Source organism: Coffea arabica, chromosome 6c (genome assembly GCF_036785885.1).
Source record: "Coffea arabica cultivar ET-39 chromosome 6c, Coffea Arabica ET-39 HiFi, whole genome shotgun sequence".
NCBI classification, from domain to species: domain Eukaryota; kingdom Viridiplantae; phylum Streptophyta; class Magnoliopsida; order Gentianales; family Rubiaceae; genus Coffea; species Coffea arabica.
In genome coordinates, this window is record NC_092320.1 from 3,113,909 (window position 1) to 3,129,399 (window position 15,491).

The 15,491-nt window shown below is 39.5% G+C and overlaps 2 protein-coding genes and 1 pseudogene across 3 annotated transcripts; 1 reads left to right on the top strand and 2 right to left on the bottom strand.

Annotated features, from left to right (window-relative positions):
• Positions 1-956: 956 nt before the first annotated feature.
• Positions 957-2,664, bottom strand: LOC140008167 (protein EXORDIUM-like 5; annotated as a pseudogene).
• Positions 2,665-5,339: 2,675 nt separating this feature from the next.
• LOC113695961 (short-chain dehydrogenase TIC 32 B, chloroplastic) lies at positions 5,340-8,503 on the top strand. Its single transcript, XM_027215202.2, has 8 exons — positions 5,340-5,582; positions 6,058-6,289; positions 6,421-6,500; positions 6,590-6,743; positions 6,877-6,955; positions 7,400-7,484; positions 7,564-7,610; positions 8,113-8,503. Exons 1-8 carry the CDS (start codon positions 5,471-5,473, stop codon positions 8,284-8,286), a joined length of 963 nt encoding a protein of 320 aa, XP_027071003.2. The 5' UTR covers positions 5,340-5,470; the 3' UTR covers positions 8,287-8,503.
• Positions 8,504-9,848: 1,345 nt separating this feature from the next.
• Positions 9,849-15,046, bottom strand: LOC113695829 (UNC93-like protein 3). 2 transcript variants are annotated; one of them, XM_027214995.2, is made up of 11 exons: positions 14,817-15,046; positions 14,125-14,299; positions 13,832-13,995; positions 13,556-13,619; positions 13,353-13,466; positions 13,213-13,257; positions 12,610-12,860; positions 12,398-12,488; positions 11,950-12,062; positions 11,722-11,845; positions 9,849-10,592 (listed from the first exon to the last, which is right to left on the bottom strand). In XM_027214995.2, the coding sequence occupies exons 2-11, from the start codon at positions 14,293-14,295 to the stop codon at positions 10,404-10,406; spliced, it is 1,326 nt and encodes a 441-aa protein (XP_027070796.2). In that variant the 5' UTR covers positions 14,296-14,299; positions 14,817-15,046; the 3' UTR covers positions 9,849-10,403. The 2 variants fall into 2 exon arrangements, with proteins under 2 accessions (XP_027070796.2, XP_027070795.2); XM_027214994.2 differs by having other exon boundaries at positions 14,494-15,046.
• Between the last annotated feature and the right edge of the window lie 445 nt (positions 15,047-15,491).

Here is a 15,491-nt window from a genome sequence, read left to right on the forward strand (position 1 = left end):
AAGGTGGTTTCCGATTGTTGTTAGCATGTAATAATGGTCTACACTTGAAACAAACATGGTAAAGATTTTGAGTTCATAAACATTCGTCATGTATAAAATTGACACTCATCAGTCATCCCCTCATCTGAGCAGTGTTACCAGAAGGGATTTTTCCGTATAAGATGGAGCACTAAAATGGAATTCCAGATTGAGGGAGCTCCGTACGAGAAAAGCAAGACGGGGATATATGAACAGCTCTGCCTATGTTGGAATCTCCTATAGTGGGATGCCCACATTTTTTTATAGCATTATAGAGAAGAACTAAATTATGTTGAAAATGAAACAAAGGGTTTTTTTTTTTGTCAATACAAAGAGTATCCCTTTCGAACTAATCTTTCTACGCTTGTGCATCCGTCCCCCAAGATAGTAGAAGGCATCGAACCCTAGCTACACGGTGTAGAACCTAATGAGACAACCCCACCACTAGCCGAGCCGATCCCGAGGGGCAAAACGAAACAAAGGGTTAATCAGAGAAAGATGCAACTGCGAAGTCGTAATCAGTGGAGGGAGCAAGGGCAGTGGGCAAGTCAACTCAATAGGTATCCAAGTAAATGCATGAGTTACTTGGAAACACATGCCAGTTCCTGTCCTTGAATAATACACCAGTACTACTTATTCATAGTAAGGGAAAATAGTCAATTTAGTCCCTAAACTTTTTTTTCCTATCGATTTCGTCTTTATATATTATTTGTAGTCAATTTGATCCTTAAATTTATATTTCAGTTCCAATCTAGGAACTTAGCGGCAGAGCCATCGCACAATTTCCTTCAAACTTCTAATTGAGCAATCAAAAAGGGTATTTTTGGAATTTCAATGGTGGGGTTGTAGCAAGAATGAATGAATGTAGACTACCAGACAGACTTAAAAAGAATAATGGAGTATTACCGTCGTAGTATACCACAACTATTCCTCCGCTACTAGCAAAGTGTTACTACTACTGCAGTTGTAGTAGTAGTAGTAGGATTCTAGATGACAGGAGAGAAGAAGAGGGAAATCGCCTCTCCGGGAATCCTAGTCCAACGCATTCGGACAGGCACAAGCCTTCAAAACAGGACTCTAGATCCACTGCACCAAAAACTTCCAACCCCTCATCTCCTTCATATTGTACATCATTTCCTCTTTGTCCCTTATCGCCCGCCCGATGTACCCTTCCCCGTCCCCCATCCCGTACAGCCCATCGCACAAGTCCCCGATCTCCGTTGGCGCCGTGGGGTCCTCTCCCGCGTACTACGCTTTCACCAGTAGGTTCGATGTCAGCTCCGCCAGCTCGTGCCCGATCACACTTATCATCCGTATTCGGAGGGGCCAGTGCTCTCGGCCTTCCTTCCCCCATGTACCCGGGCACGGCGAACGGGTACGCGCACACCTCTGAGCACTGCTTCCCAGAGTTGTCCATCCAATAGTACGACAGCGTGTAGCCCACCACAGATGGGAAAATGAAGTAGTGGAAACTGCAAACGGCCCGACAGAAGTCCTGGTCCGGTGACGTCCCCGGAGGTGAGGATAAGGTAGATGTTGTTCTTGTGGTTGACAGGGAAGGGCTTCGACCGGACCGCTGCGGCGATGACCTACCGCATGGAAAGGCGGGGGAGGTGGGTGCCCTAGGAGCAGCGGTGGTCGGAGTACTCCCCGGCGACGAGGATGGAGTTGGAGATATTGGCGCCGGTCTGGTCGGTGTAGAGAGAGACGGTGCGCTACCATTGGGAAACGGAGGGGGAGGGAGCGGCGCGGCGATCGGAGATGGAGATAGAGATGAGGAAGTCCTTGATGAGGAACTGGTGGGAGGTGGCCCACCGGCCATACTAGATGAGGTAGATGTTGATCGGGGGAGGAGAGGGACGGGGCCCATGTGGTAGCGAAGGTCAACCAAGTCGGAGAAGCCCTCAAATTTCTTGAAGACGGAGAGGGACTTAAGGGCAAGCTTTGGGTTGAAGTAGGAGTCCGATTGTGTTTGGAGAATCTGCTGCTTAACAGAGGAATTGGAAGAGGCAACAGCATTGTTGAAGGGGACGATGAGGAGGAGGAGAAGAAGCAACCGCAATAGTGTCTGTGCTCCTCATCCTCCTCTTACTGCTGTTTTACTAATCAACATTTTGTGTATACTTTTTTTTTTAATGTCACTTCTTTTTAACTTTTGTTACAACCCCAACATTAAAGTTCCTAAAATACCCCTTTTGGGCTGCTCAATTAGGAGCTTGAAGGAAATTGTGCGGTGGCTCAGCCGCTGAGTTCCTTGATTGGAACCGAAATATAAGTTTAAGGATCAAATTAGGTACAAATAATACATAAGGATGAAATCGATGAAAAAAAAAAGTTTAGGGATTAAATTAGCAATTTTCCCTTCATAGTAATTAAGGTCGCTTCATTCGGCAGCCGTCTGCATTTTCTCAACCAAAATAAAAAGATAGCAAGAAAGAAAGCGAAAGGTGGAAAGAAATGAAGCCTTCTGCGGTGAAGAAAGGGGTTGTCGATTAACTACGGCGTATGGACCCAAAAAGATGGTACTCGTACTAGAATAAATATTAAATGCCAGTAGCTGTAGCAGACGCGGAGGTGGCGGTGCTGGCGGCGAGCGAGACCACGAGTAGCTGGCAAGAGCCAGCCCACCAAAAATGTCATCTTCATTCTTTATAATCTCTCATGTTCTGCTTTGACGGGCCATAATTAGAGGTAGGGATGCAAACGAAGTAAACAGTTATATGTTCACACACAGGACGTGCAACTGCAAGCGTATTACTTTCGCCTGAGGAGGCAAGGGGAATTATAAACGCACGAGATTGGTGATATTTAAGATAATAAAATAGTGACTTTATTTAAGCATTTTGGATAAATATTTTAGATCCACATGTATGTTGAGCCTGCTCTTCAATTTGGGACCTAAAAATTAATAAACTTCTCTGCGGTCATATTAGTTCCTTTTAGTTTTTCTTTTCTTTTTTTCCAAAGGCTTAAACCATGTACTCGATGAATGAATAACCTCTATTAAATAATAAAATATTTTGATCCCAATTTTGGGCTAATGAGTTAAATTAATAATTTTGGTCAAATAATAAGATACTACTTTTTTTGAGAACCTTATATAACATATTGGTCCGATTCATATCACAAATTAACGAATTACTAAAATTACATATCATATTATCCTAAAATATGAGGCTATTGTTGCTTGTTTTTTCTTATAGTTTAAATCTACCGGAATCTCATTCCTAATTTTTCTTATTGCATCTAAAAGTTTCGAAAATATTGTCATTTATATACATAATATTGTTAATCTAATTCATTGTATGTTGACATCCATCAATTAGTATTTCTAAATCTTTTTTTATCTCTTGATAATGGGAAATGGTATCAATTACAACATACACTGAAAATATTAATTAGAATTAAATTATGGATACGAATCAAGGAGATATTAATTGATTTATATTCCTTAGATAGAATCGTAAGTGTACTTGATAAATTAATAAATTATTAATTTATCGATTAATTAATACCTCTTCAAATTTATATTGTTCCAAGGGTCTTAATTTATAGAGTTTTTACTATAGTATGTGCTTTAATTTAATAGTAGTTCCCTAAATCAATCCCAATACGGTGAATGCATTATCTGGGCAAAGCTCATTTGGATTACTTTTTTTAGGAGTTTTTATTAAAAAAAAAAAGTATTGTAACGATTTTGATGTTTATGAGATAAAAGGTGATCGAGAAAAATGTACTTTTGGAATGCAAACTTTTTCTGCAAAAAATTACAATTCAAAAGAGGCCGTGTGTGGAAAATTATTATCAAGTCATATATATATATATATATATATATATATATATATATATAGATTATGTTTAAGACAGGCCCGATACATACATGCATTCTTCCGTTTCTAGGGTAGATTGCTGCCAATTAATGGATACAAAACTAAACAGTAGGCAGCAGTACATTACTGCAGTAGCAGTAAATCAAGTCCATCGCTTGGGATGATAAAACACCAACTGTTGCTGTTGCCGTTACCGTTGTTTTAAGCCCAGAAGAGCATAGCTAGAAGGAATGACGGACAGAATGAATGAAATAGTTATGTGCTCCGTTTTTAAATCTGGCAAATATAATGAATACGCAATTAAAGCTATCGGCAGAGACATAACTGCTTCTAGCCAACGGTCCCTGGTGAGCTAATGCTGCCGTGAGTCCGTAGTATAAAAATATAGGATTAATCTCTCCTATATTTTGACAGTATATACATTATTAATATTAGATGAATGATAATTATATAAAATTTAAATTTAAAATTTAATTTTTACATGTATGTCATGGATCCAACGATGACAATATATGCACTGTCAATATATGTAATATTTACTCAAAATATATAATGCTGAGCCAGCGGAAAGTTTTGTCCACACCTCTCATTTTTTATTTTGGAGACTGGAAAGGCCCTTTGTATCCCGACCCCATTTTTTGCAATTATCAAATTCAATTACACTATATATAACTCACGAAAGTAATACTAATATACGAAAACATGACAAATTGAACAATAATAATAATAATTAAAAAAAAAGAGTTGCATACCACAATCACATTGTTATAAATTAAATACATCTGGACCGTGAATTGCACCATATACATACCCTATAGTACGCCATGAAATTTTAATCAATCTAGTCGAATCTAGTTCAAGTAAAACGGTACACAGTTTTTCAGAAAAAATGCAAGCGGTACACCTGCGAACCAACCAAACTAGGTGTGAGACAAACATGATAAAAAGTGGAGTGGTTCATATTTTCGTGTGTTCAATTTACCTTTTCTTGATGCAAAGTCCAATTTTTACTTGAAGATTGAAGATTGTACAGTGTAAGGTACAGTTGAAAAGTGGGTGGAAGTATTTAGAGATGGTCACCAACGCCTAACTGGGCATTAAATGCGTGCATGCCCAGTCCAGCGTCCAGGACTGTGTATTCCACAAGCGTAAATACAACCAAATTTATCACCTATATCACCACCGAATTTTTACTTAGCCGTGTACGCATATACATATATATACATATATTTATCTCTCTTTCGCTCTGTTTGCTTCCTTCCCTTTCTACTCATGCATTCAGCCACGGATTTTCCTCTCTCTCTCTCTCTCTCTCTCTGTAAATATATATACATATAGATATATATATATATATATATATATATATGTCTCGTACGGACACACACAGAGCTTCACAACTCACAGGACCCCCGCAACCCCCCCCCCCCGCTCCCCGCGGCCCAACCAAAAGAAAAATAAAAGTCACAAGTCATAACTCCCCACCTTCCAACCCCACCATAACTCCCAGGGTTGCTATCCTATATAACCAGGCCTTTGCTATATGCAGTGTAAAAGAAATCAGGCGCTACCTGGTGCTAGCTTGAAAAGCATTTTCCTTGGTTACAGATTGTTAGGGTGGGAAGATGTTTAGATTAATAACGGGAATACCAGGGCCGAGTGGCTTCGGATCGGCTTCCACTGCTGAACAAGTTACGCAAGGGATTGATGCCTCCAACCTCACTGCTATCGTTACAGGTGATGAGCCGCGTTCATATCCAGTTGATACATTAAAAAAAAGAATTTTTTTTTTTGTGGTGGCACTCTTCATCATTGCGATTATGCGTACCATTTTACTGCATATTAGGACTGACAAGCGTTTGTGATACCACTTCTTGTGTTCGCAAAAGACATATGGTTGATCTATCAAAAAAAAAAAAAAAAAAGGGAAAAGAAAAAAAAGTCAACGACTAGAAGGACAGAGGACATGGTTGGATGGTTCAATTGTTTATTATTTTTTTAATCCCCACCCGTCGTTCAAGGAAGTTGGATTGGGGGCTGCCTTTCTTTCCCCAGAGAAGAAAAAAAATTAAATAAATTTTAGCTGCCATGCATCATGCTAGTTTATGCCCTTTTCTTATCATGTCGCCTGGCAACTTGTAGCTTCTTTTTTTTTTTTTGTGTGTGTGTTTTGGGCTCAGTATATTGATATGCAGTTGACAAGATCGTGCAGGCGGTGCAAGTGGGATAGGCTTTGAAACAGCAAGAGTGTTGGCCCTGAGGAAAGCCCATGTGGTTATTGCTGCAAGAAATGTTGAGGCTGCAAATGAGGCAAGGCAAAATATTCTGAAGGAAAATGGAACTGCTCGCGTCGATGTCCTAAAACTCGACCTTTGCTCGATCAAATCGATCAAGGCCTTTGCTGATGACTTCTATGCCCTTGGCCTTCCTCTCAACATCCTAATGTGATCTCCTTTTCTCCCCTCCTAATATATCTTCTGTATTCTCCTATGCAAATTCCTGTTGAATGATGTCAAACTTGAAGAGTGTCGAAGTTATTCAGTCTAATCTAAAGATGAGATGATTGAATCTTCAGAAACAATGCTGGTGTCATGTTCTGTCCCTACCAGCTTTCTCAAGATGGAATAGAGATGCAATTTGCAACTAATCACCTTGGTATGTGTTTTTATCAACTAACGAGCAGCTTCTAAATTTAGTCACTGTTGCTCTCATGTCTTTTTTGTCGGGTAAATGGTTGTTCTCAGGTCATTTCTACTTGACGAACCTTCTCCTTGACAAAATGAAGCACACCGCAAACTCTACAGGCATCGAGGGTAGGATTGTGAATTTGTCATCCGTGGCTCATGTCCATACTTACGGTGGAGGAATTCGATTTGATCGCATCAACGACAAAGACAGGTTTTGTGCTTTGCCAGTTTTCTCCCGTCAGCATTCTGTTGAGTGCGAGTTGTTTCCCATTATTCTTGCAAAGAATGATCACCATCCTAATTTTACCTGTTCTTCCTATTCTCTGTAATGCTCCTCATACCAGTTACTCAGACAAAAAGGCCTACGGGCAATCCAAGCTAGCAAACATTTTACATGCCAATGAACTCTCTCGACGTCTGCAGGTGATCTTGATGCTTCTATGTCTATATTTCGGAAAACCGCCATTACACTAAGTGTGTATCTGTTACTTTTATTGTTCTGTAGAAGGCAAAAAGATGTGGTGACAATCATGTTCTGCTTGTTTCTTCATTCTGTTGGGTAAACAAGTCAAGAGTATAGAATGCCATGCTTTCATTTGGAAACTGCGATTATCAATTAAGAAAACATGAAAAAATAAAAAAATAAAAGTAATTTGCCCATCTCTGATGTAACGTCCTATATTGATATCGTCCTCCTGGTTAGTAGAAGTCAAGTAGACTCTTGAGATGAGCGAGCAAAAAGTAATGTTCATTAAAACAAACAAAGTGTATTCATTGGTGCTTCAGCTAAAATGGGATTTAAAGCATGTGGCCCTTCTGCTTCTGATTCTCCATCTCAAATATGTTTCAAACTTCTGCTATGGGCAGGAAGAGGGAGCGAACATAACGGTCAATTCAGTGCATCCAGGATTGATAATGACTAACCTCATGAGACATTCTGCACTGCTAATGAGTAAGTATTGATGTCACAAGGAGGATTTTCATTTCGGCCTTATTTTGTTTTCCAGATATTAATTCAGGTTCATTGGCAGGAGTTTTGCAGGCGTTCACTTTTATCTTGTGGAAGAATGTGCCTCAGGTAAATCAAGCAAACATCAATGCATAGAGAGGTTGACCAAATGTTTTGATTTCCCCCGTTCCAAATTAATTAGATTAAGGCACAGAGAGTCAGGTGTTTCTGTGCTTTCCATTTGTCTCATTTCTGAAGTTTCCTTCAAAAGTAATCACAAAGATTCTCAAGGACGCACATGGGGTTATTAAGAAACACCTGAGATTCAGATCCATTGCTTCTTGTTGTACATAACAAAGTGGTCTTTAGTTGAATTTATCGGTGCGCGTTTCACACCCTAAAATTTAACGCAGTTAGTCAGGTTTGCTGAATTATACATGTTTAGATAAGGTGGAATTTCATCTCTACTGTGTATAAAGTACCCATCTGGAAGGGCACGAAACCAGTGCCTACCTGGAGCAGCTCTTTGCGAGGCTAGATCCCATTCTCTCTACCAATCTGGTGGTCCATTCATTTACTGGTAGAAGTTTTGTAAAGCATAAAAATTTCAGCTTGGGTTTTCGCTTTGCAGGGGGCAGCCACAACATGCTATGTTGCACTCCACCCGAGTTTGCAAGGTGTGACTGGAAAATACTTTCTTGATTGCAATGGGTTTCCACCGAGCAAGTTGGCAAGAGATAAAGCTTTAGCCAAGAGATTGTGGGACTTCAGCGACACGTTGGTGAATGCAGCAGCTCAAAACTGATGAAATATACTAGTACTACTACTGTATTTCCTAGTTTGGTCCTATATCACTCATTTGTACACTATATAGCTTGCTAATCTGGCTGCCTGTTTGAGGGTAAGATGAGAAATTAAGTACAGGTAGAAAGTTTTACTTGGTCGTTGAAGTGGTCGATGAAACCATACCGCACTAGTCTATGGTACAAAGAATTTCATTTGTTTGCAAGTCCTGCAGACGACATCGAATCTCTCCCCCTCTGAACAAAAAAAAATGATGATCTATTAGGAAAAAATTCTTACATTGCACTGATTGGCACGTAGCTATCTGTTCTTTGCTTTTCGCTGCTGAATGAAAATACTGATGAAAAGAAAAGGGACCTGCATGCGTTACGACTAATCCTCTGTAAATAATAACCTGGGATCCGAAGGAAGCAGAGTGCAGAGACCGTACATGGTCCATACCGAAGCTAAGTACGTGGACTAGTCTCGGGGATCTTCCATCTCCCATAAAGCCAAAGCCTTAACTACGTAAGCGGAGGTAGCTACAACTACCGCTGCGAAAACCGGGGGGACCAGCAAGTCCATTTTAGACCTTTTGAAAAAATGAGCCGGCAGGCAGAAAAGTTCCCCGGGAGCGTCGACCGGAACTCTAACCGTCATAGGCCCTCCTTGCCTTTGATCTTGTTGTCGTTGAAGTCGACAGGCCTGAGAGAAGGAAGAAGTGGGATTTACCGCAGAAACAAAAGCCAACTCAGGGGAGAAGGACGCCACCGCCACTATTATGGTCAGGATTGTGGTCCACGTTGCGGCATAGAGCAGTAGAGGCCACCGCGGAGAAAGCCTCTGCAGCATTGCCTTCCACAATGTGAAAGTAAAACTCATCCTGCCCTGCACTAAGAGAACACTGGGGATGAACTTCTTGGGAGGATTTATCTGCTGCTCAGTTTCCTTATTTCAATACATACACATTGTGAACAGATAGATAGATGGATGCCCGACCCCTGAAAGTATTGGGCTAATGGATTGGACCTAATCTCAACTACTTTCGAGTAGTTCGGTTTGTCGTTCAAAACGTCTTACAGCGAAAGAAGAGAAAATAACCAACTCCGCTTTAGTTCTCTAATCAGACAGACTTTTGTTGGTTTGTTGGTTTGTGTTAGGAGAGCTACAACATAACCGAGAATTGGTTATTCTGGTGAACGCGACGCGGCACCACTGCCTATTAACTATTAACCATAGGGCTGGAGCAGATTTGCAATTTGCACAGGTCCAAGAAGGTGATAGAAAAAATGTTGATCTGTTTTCAAATCCTGCTCACTTGATTACCAAGATGATAATAATCAGGCATATGTCTACGACATCTTTTCCTTCTTTTTTTGCACATCTTTTTCTCTTTGCGTTCCTGTTTCCTTTCCTCTCTGTTTTACGTTTACCACTGAGCTGTCCGCAATAACAACCTTTCTAATTTGCCCAGTTTGCTCCTTTTTAATCACTCTTGTTAAAAACGCTTCATAATTTTTTACCACCACTGAGCTTTCCTCAACAGATTGTCTGCAAAGATGGAAACTGACTGTTTTTCCAGAATTCTAACAAATGAAATTCCATGTCATAAAATGAACCACAATACATTTCTTTTCACTACCAAAATGGATAGTCGAAGGTAAAAGAAAAGAGCGAGACCGAGAGAGAGAGAGAGAGAGAGATTACAGCAAACAACCACTCACACAACCCCTGCTCCCTCGCTCTGAGGTTTTTCCAGGTCTCGCCTTTCAAATTCAGTTTTCAGATACAAACATAGAAGAAGAACCCCAATTTTATCTTGCGGATATTATCCACGTCTTCTTTCATAATTATGTGGGGAGCCGAAATTTGATCACCAAAATGGTAAAAAAATAAAAGTAAAACCAGTCATGACTTGGGAATCCTCCTAACCAGTATCGCCCCCCCAACGCCTGTTTTTCACTTGATTGAAATCAACCCGATTTGGTAGACAGTAGAACCACATCCTGAAGTACTCCGAGAAGCAAGCGTATCCTACTACAACTCTCTGCAACTTTTCCAAGAGATGGAAGATGAACTTCAAAAGGGGCTGATACATGATATCCTCAGCAACAAGCCCGCAACCATCTTCTTAAAAAATTAAGCAGCAGTGCAGAAGGAAAAAGCTCTTTCTACCTTGAGTATAAGGAAGAGAAATGCAGCCACCGAGAAGCAGAGTATGACAAGTATGATTACTACAATTACGTGGAGTGTAATGTGGGGGCTCATGAAAAACAGAATTGCAATTGATAGACTCTGCCAGAACTTAAGCTGTGCAAATGCCCCTTCCTGCACAAGAGCAAGACATTAGATATTTGCTGCACCATAAGATATTCAGCAGAGTGCTGGCAACTATCAAGCCAATGAGAATGCTCTGACATCTTAGAAGAAAAGATTCATGAACCAAGACATGAAGACCGTTTCTGACTAATCCAGCATTCAAAGTTCAAAAAGACAAAAATGATCGAGAATATTCCAGAACAATCCAAATCATTTTAGATTAAGAAAAATGAAACGACAGAACTAAGACTTGATTGGGCCAAAGCCAATTTGATAACCTTTTGTAACTCAATCAAAAGTAGCTACGCCAAGGAGAGAACTCAATCATGACTCTTTTGCTATCCTTTTTTTTTTTTTGGGAGAAAAGGGGGGTGGGGGTGGGGGTGGGGAGTGAGGGGTTCCCTATGGAAGGCCAACGGGTTACTATTGTAACAAGTATATCTATATCTATACTATATGTTAAGGGAGAGACGGAGGTTTGGGGTAAACAATTGTTATCACTTTATATAACTTCCACTTTCACCCTTATAAAAATTACTCAAAACTTAACTACCTAAACAAATGTTGTCAAGATAATCACCCATAACCATTTGTTAACCTTAACCATCTAAACAAATGTTAACAACATAATTGCTTCCAAACATTGCAACTACCAAAATTACAATCAATAATTTGCAGAAAACGTTCATGCATTTTAAGTTGCACACACATCGCGTGTGCCTTTAGCACTAGTCTACTTTAAGTTTATTGCTAACCCATGTAAACTGCACTCCATCTGGCTTTTATCCTTACTGCTCTCAGTATGTATGCTTCCCGGTGTTGAATCCCAGAAGTGTAACCAAGTTGTTCTACTACAGATTGAATACTTCCTAGCAGAAAAATACTAAAGACTTCACATTTGAACGACAATGGAAGAGTCAGCTCTAATTCTTGGAAAAATCCAGAAAAATTTGGGTTGCAAAACACTCTGATCAAGTGAATAAGTTTTACAAGCTCGTACTCAGTGGCACATGGAAAGTCACCATCTTATCACAGACTAGGTATGCGCTAATTCGTAAATATCTAAAAAGAATTGTCTTCATCATATGATAAGACCATGAAAATTGCCAGCTTAGCATCAGATGAAGAAAATCATTACCAGATTATGCTTGAAAATAATCCCAAGAAATGCACTGAGCTGTGTATTAAGAACTCCATCACCAACACCCAACAAGGCAGCTATCAGGAAAGGATATAAAAAGCCAACTACTCCATGAAGCAAGCTACATCAGAGACCAAAAAGCAATTACAAGATCGAGAGAATCAATTACATGAGCACAGAACGTCAGCTTCCGCAAAAGAACAAGGTGCAATAGCAGGAGCAGACCTATAGTGCACAAAAAGCAACAGGAATGCAATAGTCTGAATGAAAGCCCCACTAAGAACTATTATGGTAATTGTCGAAAGACCAGATGTAAGTTGACCAGCAGCAAGCGAACACTGAAAAAGATTTCAACCACTCTTATTAGAGAGCATTAAGAAACTATAGCATGTATTAAGCTAAAAACATCAAAATTATTATATGCTACAGTAAACGTAACTTTTAGGCACATGTCTAGCATAATTAGAAATAAGAAAGGCATTGGAATTGTATATCTCATTGAAGCCACAAAGCATGCTAAGCAGTAAGGTAGTCGTAGAAACTCCTCCAAATGACTGATTTTTATGGCAGAGAATTAGTTTGGTGCTCAACTAAAGCATGACGAGTAGAAAATAACATCCACAGATCATAACATCAAATTTGAGCCTTGTTATATCAGCATCTGCATACTCACAACTGCATCAAAGACTCCATAGACTGCCATCACACCACCAACACCACGCTCACCCAATGTAGGTTGAACCACATGCTTTGTAAATGCAGCCCTGAAATAGAAGTATTTCTGAGCTCAACAGGAGTAATAGAAAGAGAAATAATAAGTTCCATCCAAGAAAAACTGAATGGAAATGGAAGGATTACAGCAGCATAATGGGGTTATTCATTTACCACACAAATGATTGTTGAAAGCCTGAGTACGCGATGAGAGGGATGACTAAGAGAATTCTTATGTCAAGTAAAAGAGCCAGGACAGCCTTAAACAAGGACACCACTGAATAACAGAAACTAACCGAAGAGTCTTGTTCCTCCTCTTTCTCTGTGGCACTTCTGTTACTTAAGAAGCACATAAGGATGGTACCTATGGTCATGATACACAGAAATACAATGAACAGTGAAGTTGTGCTAGTGGTACTCCCTCCCTGCGGTAAAAAATAACAGATCATGAACACTTATTCTGAATGCACTGAAAACATGAAAAACCCAAACCAGTCATTTGACAAACAACTGACGGTTTGGCACATCATCTCCTGCCAGTAAGCACGTAACATCCATTTGAAATCAAGGAAACAGCATATTATAATTTATAAGACTCCACCTAGTAACAATCATAACACATTTTCTAAGGAGAATAAATTCCATGCAAATGCTCTCTGACCAAAGCTTCAATTGGAAACAATCTTAAGATTAATGAAGAAATGGTATAGCAATAAGCTAATGAAATGAAAAAGGACTTGTAACAGTAACAGCCTACAAAACAACTTATTCGCGTACCTTTCCGCCTCTCAACAAAGCAAGAGTGATGAGATTCCCAACAAACTGTAAGTTTCACATGCAAAGTGACTTTATGTTACACAAACTCAAAACTCAAAAAACTGATAGAGATTTGAGTTTAGGAACTCCAACAACGTTACCTGATGGCTAGCAAACATCCCCCAAAATTCTCCATTGAATTTACCAATAACAGTTCCTTCAGGCAAGTCATTATCCAATGCGTGACCGCGTGCAGTTGATGTAAGGTATGTTCCCTAGTAAAGCAAAAAATGAACAAGGTACGTATTTTTTCATGAAGAGCAACGGATCAACATTCGGAGTCATAATAAATCTGAAATTGCACCTGTGCAACCCATATTATTGAAGCAGTAAATCCAAGGTACAATGAAGCTGGCACCATAGTATACCTACAAAACAATAGTCAATCAAGGTAATGCGATGTCCTTTCCTTTATTATTATTATTTTTATTTTTAATCAAAGTGGGGTGGATCATGGATGGGGACGGATTTTATTCATGATCATAACTAATTGTAATTTTATGAAGCTTACAGCATAAAATTAAGTCACACAATGCAAGAAAAGAAACGGGAAAATGGTTTAGGCTAATACAGTAGTTACCAGGTAGGCTTCAAATTGGCAGCTATGAACAACCAATAGCCAGTGGTACCAAGAATCAGAGTGTTCTTGGAACCAAGGTTCCCAACGACCACAGAAGCAATCACCGAAAAGAATGTAAATGACAAGTACAATATCCCCAGTGAAATGGTCCCCAAATCTCCCTCCTTTTTCAGCAAACAACAAAAGATTAAATCAAAATTCACCCTTCAAATCTGTATGATAAAGCTAAAGAGAAATAAAAAGATGAAATGGGTTTCGTTGAAAATAAAATTAGAAGTTAAACTAGTACAGACAGTATTAATGGTGCTCTCCAAATTCTGAGCAGCTCCATAAGCCAAAAAGATCAACAGGAAGGCCCAGCTGAGGATATGAACATCTCTTTTGTAATTGACGATGGTGTGGTTCTTTTGAGTTGATGAGTTGACATGATCAACCACCAGTGGTGTCTCCTCATCCATGGCCATTAAGCTTCTTGACAGAGACCAACAAAAAACCCAAACCCAATTTAAATCAAGGTCAAATCAACCAAAATTCACACAAAACAATCAGTCTTCTTTGGCTTATAAACACGTGATGTCCGTGTTCTAAAGTACAAACCAGGTGATCTATGTGTATCGTGAATATAAAAACAATTATAATGACAAAGGGGCAAAATTTCTTGCATATAAAAACATATAGTGCCGGCGGAGCTAATAGGAAGAAGGCGACATGACAAAAGGGATTGGATTGAGGCCACGGAAGGATCTGCAATTTGAAACAGCCAAAGGAGTTTAGGCGGCCGAAGGGGTAATCATCAATGGGTCATAATCTCAACTGCATCTTCTAGCTCTATCTATGGTACGATATACAAGTAATTCTGCACTATAATACTAGTTGTAATGCTGCCAGAAATATTTTATAGTCAAATTCAGCCTTGTAGCTAGTCCTAGCTGATTTCTTCTTGTCGAATTAAGAGGACAACTCGACAAGGACAATAATAAGTAACCTCAGGGGAAATGCTTTCTTTCCATTTATCTACTCAGAGAGTGCTATTGTAGATACGCTGCCCCCCTTCCTTGCTTGCTTGGATTTCTGGTGGTTGACTGTCTTCGTGGCCTCTAGGAGGAGTTGCTGTACTTGTTAAGTAGTAATATTTCTCAAATTGGAGCTCTTTTGTTCCTGTGAAAGCGCTAGGATGCATTCGACAAAAAATAGCAGGCGTAACCACACACCGGGTATCATAACAGTGACGCACCACCAAGTTAGAGATTAATGAATCATTTGATAAAACTAATAGCGACGCACTTAAACCCATATGGAGAGATAAGATTTAAACCGTTGATTTCTCAGTGAAGGTCAAGGTTCAAACTTTTCCTCTCATTAATTGTCACAATACGTGAATTTGTTTAAAAAATTCATACGAGTATGTAATGTATCCGTGTGATTCAATAATCAATAGTAATTTAATCCTTTCTGAATTATCCATCTCTTCACGTCTATTCTCCTCATAATATAAAATAGTATAAATCTATCGTATTCGATAAAAAAAAAAAAAAAAATCCCACCACACAAAGACTTTAAATCTTTTGTGATGACAACTACTCTAATGGTAGTTGTTTCTTGGTTACATCTCTTTAATCAGAGGGTCTTTCTTTCTTTTTACAATGCTTCGGTCGCGGGG